Raw genomic sequence first — 16,081 nt, forward strand, 5'->3', positions numbered from 1 at the left:
TAAATACAAGCTTTTTCATCTCCACATCCTTGCAAACTTTTTTTTGAGATGTTATTTATGCAGGGATTTTGCTCCAAGTCCACTTTGGTAGCAAAAACAGGAAGGCAGATTACTATCTAAATGGCGTCAAGTTGGGAAAAAAGGGGATGTACAATGGGATCTGGGGGCCCTTGTACATCACTCACTGAAAGTAAGCATGCAGGTACAGCAGGCAGTGAAGAAAGCGAATGGCATGTTGGCCTTTATAACAAGAGGAATCGAATATAGGAGCAAAGAGGTCCTTCTGCAGTTGTACAGAGCCCTAGTGAGACCACACCTGGAGTATTGTGTGCAGTTTTCCCTAATTTGAGGAAGGACATTCTTGCTATTGAGGGAGTGCAGCGTAGGTTTACAAGGTTAATTCTCGGGATGGCGGGATTGTCATATGCTGAGAGAATGGAGCAGCTGGGCTTGTACACTCTGGAGTTTAGAAGGATGAGAGGGAATCTCATTGAAACATATAAGATTGTTAAGGGCTTGGACACACTAGAGGCAGGAAACATGTTTCCGATGTTGGGGAAGTCCAGAACCAGGGGCCACAGTTTAAGAATAAGGAGTTTAGAACGGAGATGAGGAAACACTTTTTCTCACAGAGAGTGGTGAGTCTGTGGAATTCTCTGCCTCCAGGTGTGGTGAAAAGGTTTTTCCTCATCTCACGCACGAACCTTGGGTCAATTTCAAGATTTTTATGTCGAGTTTTTTTTATTCCGTTATCATTTGTAACTCGGATTGAAACTGCGATTTTGAACTTATTTGAATGAAATAAGAGTGATAGATTCTGCCTGAGTTACGCCAGCAGTTTGTTTTATTTTACGTTGTCATTTGCAATTCAGAAATTTGTGCCTGCTGGAAGATAGGAACAGGATGAGTTTTTTAGAACATCATCCCTGCCATATCCCAGCTGTGACCTAACTCCATATAGCCATTTTTGGATAGCAAATCTACGAATTGTTTAAAATTGGGTTTGTCCATCAGTTACCATTTACGGGGGGAAACTCCTTTATTCTAACTTCAGTCCTAAAGGGTATGGCTCTTTTTTGAATTGCACTCCATTGTTCAAGACTCTCTACAGAGTGCAGATATTTGCCTTTTGTCAACCAATTTTGTCACATTCCAACACGTACACTGTATAAAAAACATTTTTTAGGACGGCCTTTTTACTATTAATTTGCTTTATTTTATATATATACATTTTCATGCCATGCTTATCTCACCAGTGAATTCATGATTTCCACTGATGATTATTTAGATTATTTAAAAACATGTTTGTTGCTATGTGTTGGTTGACTTAATTGTTAAAATGTTCTTTTGGCTTTAGAACAGTTGCAATGATTTGGGGAATTATTGATTGGCTGAAACTTTTGTTTTAATTCAGTCCCTTGTTTAAAATGCTTTCATTTTCAGAACAAAAGCATTTGGATAAGGGAAATACTACAGTCAGATTCTATTACAAGAACTTGCTTTTGTGGCTTTCAGTTTTTTTGTACTCCACCTATATTTCTCATTCAGCAAAGGATCCGATTATCCTTTCCAATTTGCACAAAATCTTACTGCAATACATTCCAGACTGGCGATGGGAGTACTTATTTAATTGGGAGTACTTATTTGCTTTTTGGTTCCCGTTGCATTTCCACATGCCTTCATGGTTTCCTTTTATTTAAGACCCTGGTTTCAGAATTAACTAAATCACTTTCAAATATTTATATTATGATCGCTCATCCCCAAAGGCATTTTAACTACTCGATCATCAATGCGCTTTCATCAATGCACAATTCCAGATCTAAAATTGCCTCTTCTTACTGGTTATATCTGCTTCATCCTCTGTGATAATTTTACAATTATTTTTACCAAGGCATGTAAATTTTTTAACAGATTATGTTGCATCGGCAACAACATTGTGTGCATTAATGGACATAAATAGAAATATATATATATGTTCTCACAGCCATTACAAAAGAATGATTGTAAAATGTTGAGATTGGGAATTAAATATTCCAGAATATGTCAGAGAAAGTCAAAATGGAAAAGGGGGTGGGGTAGCTTTGAAACTAAAGAATGGGGTAAAGGCAGTAAGAGGAAATTGAGGGGAACTAGTTTGGATAGAGCAAAGCAAAGCAGGAGGCAGGAAGGAAGTGAGGAATTGTCAAATGACCCTAATTAATAATGTGAATCATGAAATTAGACGCTTGTGTAACAAAGTGTGCAGAGAAGGTGCAAAGGCACTTTGCAGTATTCCCAAAAAGTTAATTTGAAAGTCGAATCGGTAGTAAGGAAGGCGAATAAGGAGATTGAGGGGGGATCTTATAGAAACGTACAAAATTCTAAGGGGTTGGACAGGCTAGATGCAGGAAGATTGTTCCCGATGTTGGGGAAGTCCAGGACAAGGGGTCACAGTTTAAGGATAAAGGGGAAATCCTTTAGGACTGAGATGAGAAAAACATTTTTCACACAGTGGTGAATCTCTGGAACTCTCTGCCACAGAAGGTAGTTGAGGCCAGTTCATTGGCTATATTTAAGAGGGAGTTAGATGTGGCCCTTGTGGCTAAAGGGATCAGGGGGTATGGAGAGAAGGCAGGTACAGGATACTGAGTTGGATGATCAGCCATGATCCAGTTGAATGGCGGTGCAGGATCGAAGGGCCGAATGGCCTACTCCTGCACCTATTTTCTATGTTTCTATGAATACAATTATTTTGAGAGGGCTAGAATACAAAAACAGGGATGTAATGCTGATGCTTTATAAAGCACCGGTCAGACCACATTTGGAGTATTGTGAGCAGTTTTGCGCCCCATATCTGAGGAAGGATGTGCTGGCATTGGAAAGGGTCTAGAGGAGGTTTACGAGAATGTCCCAGGAATGATTGGGTTAATATATGATGAGTGTTTGAAGCCACTGGGCTTGTACTCGCTGGAGTTTAGAAGAATGAGGGGGGACCTCATTGAAACTTACCGAATAGTGAAAGGTCTAGATCAAGGGTTCCCAACCTGAGGTAAATTTTGCCTACCCAGGGGGTAAATTTGTTGATTCTGGATTTGTACATATTTTTTCTCATTGACTGACTGTTTGGTTCTGGTATACCGGTATCTGTTCATCATTAGTTGTTCATAAATAAGTGAAATAACATTGTTATGTGCTATTAAAGTTGCCAGGGGTAAATGGGACAAAAAAAGGTTGGGAACCCCTGCCCTAGATAGAATGGATGTGGAGAGGATATTTCCACTAATGAGAGAGTCTAGGATCAGAGGCCATAGTCTCAGAATAAAAGGACATACTTTTAGAAAGGAGATGAGGAGGAATTTCTTTAGTCAAAGGGTAGTGAATCTGTGGAATTCATTGCCACAGAAAGCTGTGGAGGCTAAGTCAATGGATATTTTTTAGGTGGAGATTGACAGATTCTTGATTAGTACGGGTGTCAGGGGTTATGGGATGAGGGCAGGAGAATGGGGTTGAGAAGCCATGATTGAATGACAGAGTAGACTTGATGGGCTGAATGGCCTATTCTGCTCCTAGAACCTATCAACATAAACAATTTAGTTATATATGTGGGCAAATGAGCAGGAATAGTTCACATGTTTTGTGAGTCACCTTCCTGAAATGCTGCAGCCCGTCTGGTAAAACTACCAGCATGCCCCGTGATTTGCATCACCACTCTTATCAAGTCATGTGCTGCTTGGCCAATGTTGACTTCCATGCAGGCAACATCTTGATTTTAAACTCTTAGTTTCAGTGTTCAATTCTTCAGTATCTTGGCCCTTCACTATCTCTCTAACCCTAGCCTTGTTCTTCTGTTACATCATTGAACGCTGTGCCTTGAGCTGTAAAGGCCCTTTTACTCTTGAACATTCTTGAGATAAACATCACCCCTCTTTCCTTCTCTTAAGATGTTACTTGAAACCTACCTCTTTGAAAAAAGCTTTTGGGCACTTATCCTAAAACTTCCTTTAGTGGCTTGACACCCGATAATGCTGGGATGTGCCTTGGAACATTTCTACTCTGATAAAGAAGCTATATGAATGTAAGTTGTTTTTTCATTCTGCTCATCCAATGACATAATATTGCAAGGTTTTTCTATTTGTTTGTATCTCTGTTTTAGAACCAAACCTGCTGAGTGGGACGGCACACAGTGTAAACAAGCGAGGTGTAAAGAGGCGGGATCTTGACATAGAGGAACTAAAAGAGATTTTGTCCTCAGTTCTGCCTCTCATTCGAATAGATCATATCCTTCCCACAAACAGTGAGATTCTTAATGATGCTGTAGGTTGATTTTTTTGGATTTTTTTTTAAGTGTCTGAATTGTGCCTATTTTGTCTTTGTCTCTTAATTATTTTGCTCGTGTTTAAGGTCAGATTGCTGCCAGATTTCATGGGTAAGAAAGTTATGTGACCTCTGGCCCAATGCTTCTCGTGATAGTTTGCTGTAGCTGGCTGCTGTTATATGTACAAGTGAAACCTGTGGCCATATCTGAATTCACTTATGCCTCCCTGACTCATTTAATTTTGCCTTCCCACACTTTGATTAATAATACTGACATCTGGCAAATCATTAACAAATCTAGACATTGCCAGATGGTCTTTTAACGGGGAATAACCAATCTAATAAGTGCCGAGCTTTTGGCTTTTATTTAAAACTTGAGTGACAAATAGCAGTCATGTCAAAGATGGTAATTTGAGTAAAGGCAGTGGTTCATCTGGCAGAACTATTCTTCTCCCACCACAATATGCTCTGGATTTGTCATTCAACTCTCGTACCAACATAAACCTAATACAGGTTCCCCACCGATTTTACAGCAACTGGTTGTCCGGCACTTTTAATCCAAAAATCCCACCCAGAAGTTCCCCCGAAAATGTGGAGCCTACGCCAGGTGACGGTGTTGATCTTGATCTCATCTGCAACCGGTCGGCAGCTCTAATTTGCCCTATGTGACCGGGGCTCTGGAATTTCTGCCGTTCCCATAGGCGCCTTCCGAGGCCGACATTGCGGACCAGTATCTCAGCCCCTCGGGCACCTCAGTACCTGTTCTGGTACCATTCTACTCTCTGAGGCAGTGCCCTCTGTTGGTCTGGCAAAACGGATAATCCAGAAAGGCTCTTGAACCAACGGTGCCAGAAACTGTGGTGGACCTGTAGTATAATTGCATGTTTAAAAATTGTCGCATTTTGTTTACGTTGGTACGGTTTAAGTGTAGAGTTTGCACATTCTCTCTGTGGCCTTGTGAATTTTCCCAACACCCTTCAGATCCCACGCAGATGTAAGCAGCGTTTGGTTAATTGGCCATTGTAAATTACATGTAGTATTGGGGCATGCCTTAAGAAATAGTTAACAGGGAATTAAGTGGGGGAACAGGGCTGATAAATGGTTCTGGATTTGGCCTAGAAATGATGGACCAAATAGCATCCTATTATGTTGTAAGAAAATATGAGAAATATGAGATAGTAGATGTGAGAAAAAACATGAATTGTAAACCAACAAAAAAGTTGACTGTGTTGAATACTTTTTTTTTGCTCTACAGATAAAGAGGGGACTGATTAGCACACCGCCATTAGATATGCTGCCAACAGCTGAAGGTGGAAAATCTCATGCTTGGCTACGTCAGAAGAATTCTGGTATATATGTGAAACCTCGCTTATTTGCACCGTATGTGGAGGAGGCAAAGGTACATTTGTACGAAAGTAGATTGTGATACAAACTTGGATGTACACATGGATTAAATACAAAATGTTTCACAGCTGGTCAGGCAGCATCTTTATAGAACATGGGTAGGTGACATTTCAGGTTGAGACTGAAGAAGGGACCCAACCCAAAACGTAGCCTATCCATGTCCTTCAGAAATACTGCCTGTCCCACTGAGTTACTCCAACACTCTTTTTTGTAAACCAGCATCTGCAGTTACATAGAAACATAGACATAGAAAATAGGTGCAGGAGTAGGCCATTCAGCCCTTCGAGCCAACTCGGTATCCTGTACCTGCCTTCTATCCATACCCCCTGATCCCTTTAGCCACAAGGGCCACATCCCTCTTAAATATAGCCAATGAACTGGCCTCAACTACCTTATGTGGCAGAGAATTCCACAGATTCACCACTCTCTGTGTGAAAAATGCTTTTCTCATCTCAGTCCTAAAAGACTTTTCCTTATCCTTAAACTTCCCCAACATCGGGCACAATCTTCCTGCATCTAGCCTGTCCAACCCCTTAAGAATTGTGTAAGTTTCTATAAGATCCCCCCTCAATCTTCTAACTTGTGTCTACGTGCTTCACAATTTTGAACAGCAACAGCAAGTCGAGATGATGTAGTGTTCCCCGCATGCTTTTCATTTTTAATATTTTTATTTTTCAAATCATTTTCTCGTGTGATTTCTCATGAAATTAAAGGTTGCCATTACCCTATCAAATTATATAAATTCTCATCTATTCCCATCAGCCCCATTCCTTCACTTATTTACCTGCAACTGGTTCTCTCTCCCATCATTCCTCCAATTTGCCTTCATTAGACTTAAAGTGCAGGCAATTAGCAATGCCCAATTAACCTACCAGCACATCTTGGGGATGTTATACAAGAATCTTCCCCGAACAATCTGACCCATAGCACTGTGGCCATAGCGCTAGGTTTAAAGCCCATAGCGCTATGTTTTAACCCCTTAGCGCTGTGGCCGGTAGTGCTGTTTAAAACCCATAGCACTGCAGCTGACAGCTCTTTGTTTAAATTTCCACGTGTTAAGCCCACAGCGCTCTGTTTGAACCTTTGCAGTGCTGTGTGTATTGATTTGCGCGCCAAGTCTATAGCGCTGTGTATTGCTTTATGCGTCTGCGGGCGCTTTGTTCCCGGGGGGGGGGGCTCGCTCTGATATTGGTTATAGTTTGAATAACCGACGGTTATTTCAACTACTGATTTCTTACCTGTGTAAAGGCAGGCGCCAGGAAGCCATGTTAGTTTATGTACGAGAGGTGTTCGCCCACGGACTGATGGGCAATATTGATACTGCACTTGCTAGGCTAGTTACAGGTATTCCAACACATTCCTGATGTACTTTGTAGATGGTGTGTGAGGAGGTTGATCCTTTGTAGACGATCAGTCTCTGATCCATGTTGTAGCCATATTATGCATATTGCTGGTCCAGTTGAGTTTCTGATCTGTGGTGACCCAGGGATTAACATTCGGGGACCCTGTCAAGGTATTCTGAAAGATAAATGTTTAGAATCTCTCTCGTTAGAGGTCATTAACTGACACTTTTACGGTGTGAAATCAGCCTAGACTTGAATGTTGTATAGGTCTTCCTCGCCAAGTATGGACTAATGAAATTTGAAATAAAATTGGAACATTTAACAGGTCAGGCAGCATGTATGGAAAGGGCAACTGGGTTAACCTTTCTTGTTGAAGATCCCTCCTTGGACCACCAATTAAAGGTTCTGACAATGGGTCACTTGCTAGTAGTGAGCATCAGTGGAAAACGGTTCCAATGTTTTCTGTTTTTATTTCACGTGCAGCATCCGTTTTTCTAACTTTTGATTTTCATTTGATTAATGTAGCAGCTGGGTTTAAGAAATTGTCCTGATTAAATTCTGTAGTGATGTCCTGGGTTGAGGTGTTTTATCTTCAACTACACCAGCCATTTTATGTGTGAGGCATGCCTCTGACTATTGGAAAGCTTTCAGTTTAATCCCATTTAATTCAGTTTTACCATGGTTTCTTGGTGCTGTGCTAGCCAAGGCTGCCTTCATGACAAAGATGGTCACTCTTATAACACCTCCTGGAATTCAGCTAGTTGATCTATGTTTGAATTAAGGCCAGCAAAATCTGGCCAGCAAAAGCTGCATCTCAACCAAGATGTTCCAATACAGTTACAACAGATTAACAAAATAGTCTTTCTTATTTTCTTTTCAAAAACATAAAACTAGAGGTTGTACATAGAATGTATAATTACATTATGACATAGTTGGCACCTAAAATTAGGTCCCACTGTATTGTTTTGTATTGTACTAACTTCTAATAAAATAAACAAAAAATATATAGAAAATTGCCCAACTAGTAATTGTGGCAAAACTCCAGCTGCACATTGGTGAATAGTTTATTAGTGAACATGTGCCACATCACACCACTGTCAATGATGCCTTCAATCATTTCTGAGATAGACACAGTTGTAATTATCCAGCTGGGTTTGTCCTTAGGAACATGACATGTGTGGACAACTTTCCACATTGCTGGCTAGTTGTAACTGTATTGGAACAGTTTGGTAAGAGTTTTGCTGGGCTGATTTTCAGTAGTACCCTGGGATGATTTCATAACCTGTGCTGTATTCTGTGGTTTCAGCTACTTCTAGGAAGAGTAAATTAAATAGACTAAACATTTTTGAGCATAACAATATAATTATCTAATTGTTATGATTAATTTTTGATTGACAATGTACAGCCGTTGTATGATGGAATTTTTCTTCTATCAAGCCATCGTACAATCATTGTCTATGTCTAATGTGCCAACTTCTGTTTGCAGACTGTGTTGGATGAGATGATGGTGGAACAGACTGATCTTGTCCGGTTGCGAATGGTTCGCATGTCCAATGTACCAGACACGTTATACATGGTGAACAGTGCTGTACCACAGTGCTGCCACTTAATGAGTCACCAACCAATAGGTGCACCATCCAACCCTCCTTCAATCATTGCCAATGAAATTCCTGGTAAGTGTATTTTTGACTGATTTATTTTTTGTATTCCAGGGCTGAAATGAGTTATCCTTCTCATTTCTGCATTTGCCCCACCCTCCATTGCCCACCCCCCTACCACCTTGATCATCTGAAACATAGAAAATAGGTGCAGGAGTAGGCCATTCGGCCCTTCGAGACTGCACCACCATTCAATATGATCATGGCTGATCATCCAACTCAGTATCCTGTACCTGCCTTCTCTCCATACCCCCTGATCCCTTTAGCCACATCTAACTCCCTCTAAAATATAGCCAATGAACAGGCCTCAACTCCCTTCTGTGGCAGAGAACTCCACAGATTCACCACTCTGTGTGAAAAATGTTTTTCTCATCTCGGTCCTAAAAGATTTTCCCTTTATCCTTAAACTGTGACCCCTTGTCCTGGACTTCCCCAACATCGGGAACAATCTTCCTGCATCTAGCCTGTCCAACCCCTTAAGAATTTTGTACGTTTCAATAAGATCCCCCTCAATCTTCTAAATTCTAGCGAGTACAAGCCGAGTCTATCCAGTCTTTCTTCATATGAATATGAAAGTCCTGCCATCCCAGGAATCAGTCTGGTGAACCTTCTCTGTACTCCCTCTATGGCAAGAATGTCTTTCCTCAGATTAGGAGACCAAAACTGTACGCAATACTCCAGGTGTGGTCTCACCAAGACCCTGTACAACTGCAGTAGAACCTCCCTGCTCCTATACTCAAATCCTTTTGCTATGAATGCTAACATACCATTCGCTTTCTTCACTGCCTGCTGCACCTGCATGCCTACTTTCAATGACTGGTGTCCCATGACACCCAGGTCTCGTTGCATCTCCCCTTTTCCTAATCGGCCACCATTCAGATAATGAACAATTGCATCTTAATTGAGAAATGTTGGCAGATTAACAATCCGCTGGCTTCTGCTGTAGAGTGATCACTCACTGCTCTAGTTTCATAATGAAATTCTTGCCCAGATACTGAACCATGTGATCCACTGCATGTTAACCCCTGTGTGAGAAACGGCTTTTTAGTTTGCTTTTTTTTAATGTGTTTTTAAATTGTTTCGCCTTTGAATAGGAGAGATTGCAGATGAAATGTTGATTTAGTTTACAAGGCAGTGTAGTTTTTTAGGTCCTATTCCTGCTATTGAGCAGGTGAACAAAGGAGAGTGGGAGTTACCTCTCCTAAAAATGAGGGAGCAACTTACCCCTTAGAACTAAAGAAGGTAGCTTCTACATGTTATTAACAGCACCGTCACCACTGCACTGGCAAGGGCTAATACATTGAAAATGACCACTTGACTGAGACTGCAGATTGATCCTGGGGTTAGAATGCTCGACTCCTAGACACAAACATTTGCAGGAACATCTGTGGAGGCAGAATGATAGTTGACATTTCGGGTCAAGCCCCTGCATTGATCTTAATGCAGAGACTCCAGCAAAAATGTCAACCATCCTTCTGCCTCCATAGACGTTGTCTGACCCACTGCGTTTCCTCAACCGTTTGGGGGTTTTTTTGCTCCAGATTACAGCGTCTGGAGTCCCTTATGCCTACTCTCCCCTGATTCTCTTAAATACAATATCATCTGTGATTTACTCCTTTAAAAAAACTTTAAATGGAGGTGCTTGAGCAAAGCCTTTACACAATTTGTATTTTCAGTGCCCCCTTTGAAGATGGTAAAAGATATGATCAGGCGCCTTCAGGAACTTAGACATATGGATCAGGTACAGCGTGCGTACGCATTGAACTGTGGGGAAGGAGCAACCGTAAGCTACGAAATTCAAATACGGGTGTTGAGGGAATTTAACCTCCCAGATACTGCTGTTGAACTGCTTCAGGTATGGGAAATATGACTCCATAACACAGTCATTGACCAATCTAAATAATTTCAGATATAATAGAAATTATATTCTGTAAAGATGCAAATGAGTTGTCATAATTAAGTATCAATATCTCGCATGGCTGTAGTATTAGGCAGAGTAATTTGCTGCAGTTAGCAGTTAATCAAGATTTCCTTGCTACTTTTGGAATTGATGGAGTTGGCATGGACATAAATAATCTTGATTTTATGCATTTTGTTAATTTTCTGTGAGCTAGTCGAGTTAAAATATTTTAATTATTAAAATCATGACAATTGACTGGAAGCGATATAAATGTAGCAATGTTCACAGCAAGGTAGCTCTGATAATGTAATGATTATCCATTGCCCTCCACAGAATCCTCATAAATTCTTTCCTCATGAGCGATTTGGTGATGAGAGTCCAGTGCTGACTATTCGTCAGCATGGTCACTGCAGAATAAACAGTTCACCGGCTGGAGAACGTGGTGATGTTGAACCCTATGCCGCGTTCCATCCACCGTTACCACCACCTCCACCGCCGTACCACCCACCTGCAATCCAGACACATGAAAAGCACAAAACGGAATTGAAGCACAGGCTGCCTGGTCAACTGTCATCTCGCTCCTTATCGTACCCATGTAATCGCTCCTTGCATTATTCTGCGCTCACCTCCAGGCCCATATACACTTCTGGTGGTAAACTAATGCCTCCTGATTGCACCAATTCTGCCAGATTGCAAACAACGATAGGGGTAAGTTTTGATTTAAAATTATTAAACAGGTTGTAATAACATTAGGGTGGGGAGAATCCATGTGCCTTTGTTAACTGTATGGCTTCTCTGATGATCAGTGGGGCTTTAAAATTAAATATTTTAGTTTTAAGTTCCCAGTCCCATCTCTATGTGGGTATATAATGCAGTTGTAATGATTTCTCTAAATTCTATAGCATAAAATCTGCTTTGCTAACTTCTTCTGGGCGGCACTGTGGTAGAGTTGCTGCTTTACAGCGCCAGAGGCCCGCATTCAATCCTGATTACGGGTGTTGTATGTACGGAGTTTGCACTTTCTGTGACCGCGTGGGTTTTCTCCACGCCAGTAAATTGTCCCTAGATAGTAAGAAAGAACTAGTGTACGGGTGGTAGAAGTCAAGGCAGACTCGGAAGTCCATAGGTCCTGTTTCCATGCTGTATCTCTAAACTAAACCGAGCCTCAGACCATCGGATGGGGAAATCAGATGTTTGGATTCTTGTAAAATGAATGCAACCAATATTGGACCAACTAGGGTCCCACATCCTTATTCAGCCTCTTTTTCCTTAATTGAACATTAATGGTTTTTATAAATGAAAAGGTAAATATGAATATTAACACTACCGTGCTACATCTATAACTTATTATGCCTTTTGTCCAGCATGACACTAACGTAATGCAGAAGTTATTTTCCAACAGGAACCAAAAATGCTGAAATTGGAAATCAATATTTTCCCCTCAGAAAAATGAACAAAAAATCAATTATTGTTATTGTCACTAATACTATGATAATGTAGTTCAATCTGAAATTATGTTGCCAAGGCAACCATGGAACTGCAACCACTATGTTCATGTGATTCAAAACTGTTCAACTTACTATGCTTATTATTTTAGTTTCAAAAGCCATAGAGATGGAAATCTAATTTTGATGTTTTCCATTTTGTTTTCTTCTAGAATGCTGAAGGTACCTTGAATGAACTGATGCCAGACATTGCAATGGGTGTGACTTCTTTGAGTAACTTGTCACTTAGGGATAGAAGATTTCCTGAGCTTGCTTTAAGTACTGATGTAAACAAAATGGCGTCAGATTCTGCTTCCTTTCCACGCCCTGCGCCGTATTTACACAGTAGACATGCACATGGCGTGAGGAGAAGACCTAGTGAGCTGAAGGCAGAATCTCGAGAAGCCTTCCAGGATTATCCTGATCTATACGACTTTTCCATTGCAGCTTGTCGGCCATGCACTCCAGGAACTAGCAGGCATACATTGGCTCCTTCACAGGGAAGATACTTTGCCCCAGATTTATATTGTCACGGTAGAACAGCAACTGGAAGCTTCAAGATGACTTCTCTTTGTAGTGATATTTCCAGTAAGCCAGTAGAATCCAGGAGAGAATATCTACTGCCTCCCAAACTTCAACAGTCTGGTCCTAGTGATCCACCATACTTTGATTTCCTGGAGCAGCCTCCTCACAGGTTGGACTTGGCACTGAAGCAGGAGTCCAGTGGGGGCTCTCTGCTTACCAGAAACAGGGGGTTAATGGAAACAGATCTGACTTATGGCCTCACAGCCAGTCGCGCTCTGAGTGTGCCCTGTAGCTCTGGCAATTGTGATGCTGGCTGCAATATAAGATCATTAGATGGTGATATGCTGGAGCCCGGGCCCAGTGTTCATCCACACAGAAGCATTCGGAATAATAGAGAAGATACGCTGAGCCGAGAAAGGAGGTCACCAAACAGACCTGATCTTCCGTACAAAAAATCAGCTCTTTAATGATGCCTGCAATCCAGTGTGCTTTTTCAACAGATGACTCCATTGTTAACTTTGCTTTCATAAATATTTTGTACATAACATTTCTACCTTGAACTGAATAATTTCTAGGTGGTTTTCTATGACTTTCGTGATAGCTTGGGAGACCAAGTCATGCACCGACCGGTATTGCCATCCTTTCTAATGTTCAAATAGTCTGCTAATCGAGTTTACCAATTGAAAAAAAATGCTTGGTCTTTTACCTCATTTTTACAGGTCTGTTTTTAAAAAAACAAAAAACTTCAGTGTCTTTGTGTATTGAATTACAATTGTGTAATATTTAATGGTGAAAGGTACTCTGATGATACCCATTGACATATTTTCTCATTTTCGAGAGAGTTTTTAGTCTTAAAAGACTGGGCAGTATTTTTAAGTATACTCAGCATTGGAATACATGTGCAAGGGAAGAATGTCTTTATTCTACTGGCCAACTGTATTCAGAGCACAGATCCTTGTCAGTCTAAAGCTGTAGTCTTAATCTTGGGACAATCAGATTGCTGTGACAATCGGTTTATAGGATTAATGTTTTAATATATCATGAGAAGCTGAATCCCAAAGGCAGAAATACTAGTAACTGGATAAAGCAGCTACACTTCCCTTTGAAGCTGCTGTCATATCATTTGCTTAATCATTGTTCAACGGTTAGATACGCAAAACTCTTTGGTCTTTTTCTTCATTATTTGGTTTGATAGCTGCTTTTCAAATTTCTGCATGGATAAATGTTTGTCTCGAAAATAATTTCCAAAGCTAAAAATATACTATATTAGCTGTGTGAGGGGAAAAACCAGAATGCAAGTTGTGTATGATTGTAAATTCTCTCTTTCCCCTTGCTGCATCTGAGTAGGTTTTGCATATTGCACATATTTAGGATATTATGACATCCTTTCTGTGAGATGTTGTTGAACTCCAACATGTGTTGCAAGTTTCATGATCAACTCCTTGGTGACAGTAAAATCCAAGATTCGCTTTCACAGGCAGACTTGCGGAGTCTGAAAGATGTTAGTCTAATCCTGGAGACAGGGTAGAACATCTCGGGGACTTGGATCATTGATTAAAGTGACTGGCTCTGTATTTTGCCAAGTATCCAGGTTCTACACTTGTTTGCGGAAACCTCTTGAAATTGCATCTGTGAGTTCTATGTTTAAGTTAGAAATTTGATCGTGGTGTTTTAAATTTTATTATTTCTGATCTACATTATGAAACTAATTTGATGTGGCTGTGCAGATTTTCTCCTTCGATCCTTCCTGTTCGGTTTCCTATTTGTGTGCAGCGGCAAGATTAGAATTGGAAGTCAGGAGAATTCAAAGCATTGTGTGCTGATTTCCAATGCAAAGTACCAGTGGCACAAAGCATTTAATTATTCACTGTTACGATGCAATCTCCTTTGTCATTTCAGGATACTAGAGTTGGTGAACTGGTACTAAATTAAAAATCTGAATGCTGAAATTAATACTCTAAAATTACACACAAACTTTAATTCTCGTCCCATGGCAATCATTGAGCTGTAGTTATTTCAATGTATGGTCTGTGGTTCATTTGGCAGTAGAGTCTGGTTCCAATTCAAGTTCAACTGCAAAGTTGATGATCTTGTCTACGGTACAAGTACGGTACGGAGGGAGTGCTACACTCGGGAGGTGCTACACTCTAGAATAAGATTAAAATGTATTTGTATGCCTTATCTTGGAGGTTTCAAGGAAATTATTGGAAATCAGCAAAACTTAAAACTTTTTTTCTATTGGTTTCTAATTAATATATAAACAGTGCTTGTTGGCTGCAACAACTTGAAGTAAATTATGAAAACTGCCTGCAAATTTGCCTGCAATGCCACAGATAACTGGACAGTCCTTTCTAACATAAATGTAAAATAAACAGCTGTAGAAACTCACCCCAGTACATGCACAGCATCCTGAAGCTGCCTGATCTAATGCTATATATTGTTCCAGACTGTGTTTGTGTATCTTTCTCTCCCACCCACACACCCCCACTCCCCATTGCATGCTGTTTAACTGCAATTACTTACCAATTTAATTTTGGTTGAATTAGAATATTGGAAACCATTTAAAGATGAGTTAAGTGCTTGGTAGCAAAAGCTTTTATAAAAACTTGCATTGCTGTTGTTTAATTCTTTAATAATTTGTTTTGGATGCTTCTGATCTAATCTGTTACTGGGATACAGTAAAGTGCCTTCCATACTAAAGGCTCAAGTATCAGTAATTTAGATCAAATGTCCTATGCAAATGTTTTCTACAAATGGCATAACCATCTTTCTCTACAGTGCTTCAATGTATATAATGTTTTTTAAAGAGATGACTATTTTTATTTTAGCATCTTAAATGAAATTATTGCTTAATGAAATGCAATTCCCTATTGAGTACTACGGCAGTTGTACAGAATCTTCATGATCTATTTTTCTACTGTTTCTGGGAGAAAAAAGCATGTAACAAATTCTAAACTGGCATATAGTTGGTGTTCTAAATAAATGGCCCATGGAATGTTTCATTTTGATTATGAAATTAATCCATATTTTTATTAAAGTGGAAACAGCACATTTCACATGGCTATCCTATTGTTTTCTTGTGGCCAATGAATGATCAGAAAAGTTATCAGGTGCATTTCATGGGTTGGTGACCATTTAGCCGTAATAGTTGTGGTGCAGACAAAATCTAGTCTGAATACAACTTAACTATTCCATCATATCTAATTTAACCCCATCTTTAATCAAGATTTTGGTCTCTTGTTTATTTACCCTTGACTCTTATCTAAACCTTGCCTTGCAACTGTAGGATCAAGATATTATTTCGTGTAGGTAGGCAGGTCATATTTATATGCTCAACATCAGATTCCTGAAATACTGTTGCAAATGTTGCCGTGTGGGTTGATTCGCAGAGAGCCATTGTGTATATAAATATTTTTCGTAATTTAAGTGCAACAACCCTTCTGCCACTTGGGAACTTATGGTCCATAGCCACTA

General features: G+C 40.1%; 1 protein-coding gene across 4 annotated transcripts in view; it reads left to right on the top strand.

The window, feature by feature from the left end:
• btbd7 (BTB domain containing 7) overlaps positions 1-15,663 on the top strand; it is a 51,349-nt gene extending 35,686 nt beyond the window's left edge. Inside the window, exons 6-11 of one of the 4 annotated variants that reach the window (XM_033027741.1) lie at positions 4,133-4,293; positions 5,549-5,692; positions 8,527-8,713; positions 10,375-10,553; positions 10,932-11,306; positions 12,256-15,663. In XM_033027741.1, coding sequence (XP_032883632.1) covers positions 4,133-4,293; positions 5,549-5,692; positions 8,527-8,713; positions 10,375-10,553; positions 10,932-11,306; positions 12,256-13,074 — 1,865 coding nt within the window. In that variant the 3' untranslated portion in view covers positions 13,075-15,663. Of the gene's footprint in view, positions 1-3,920; positions 4,044-4,132; positions 4,294-5,548; positions 5,693-8,526; positions 8,714-10,374; positions 10,554-10,931; positions 11,307-12,255 lie in introns of those variants that run through there. The other 3 variants (XM_033027740.1, XR_004413162.1, XM_033027742.1) reach the window with 3 other exon arrangements.
• The last annotated feature ends 418 nt before the right edge of the window (positions 15,664-16,081 follow it).

Source organism: Amblyraja radiata, chromosome 9 (genome assembly GCF_010909765.2).
Source record: "Amblyraja radiata isolate CabotCenter1 chromosome 9, sAmbRad1.1.pri, whole genome shotgun sequence".
NCBI lineage: Eukaryota > Metazoa > Chordata > Chondrichthyes > Rajiformes > Rajidae > Amblyraja > Amblyraja radiata.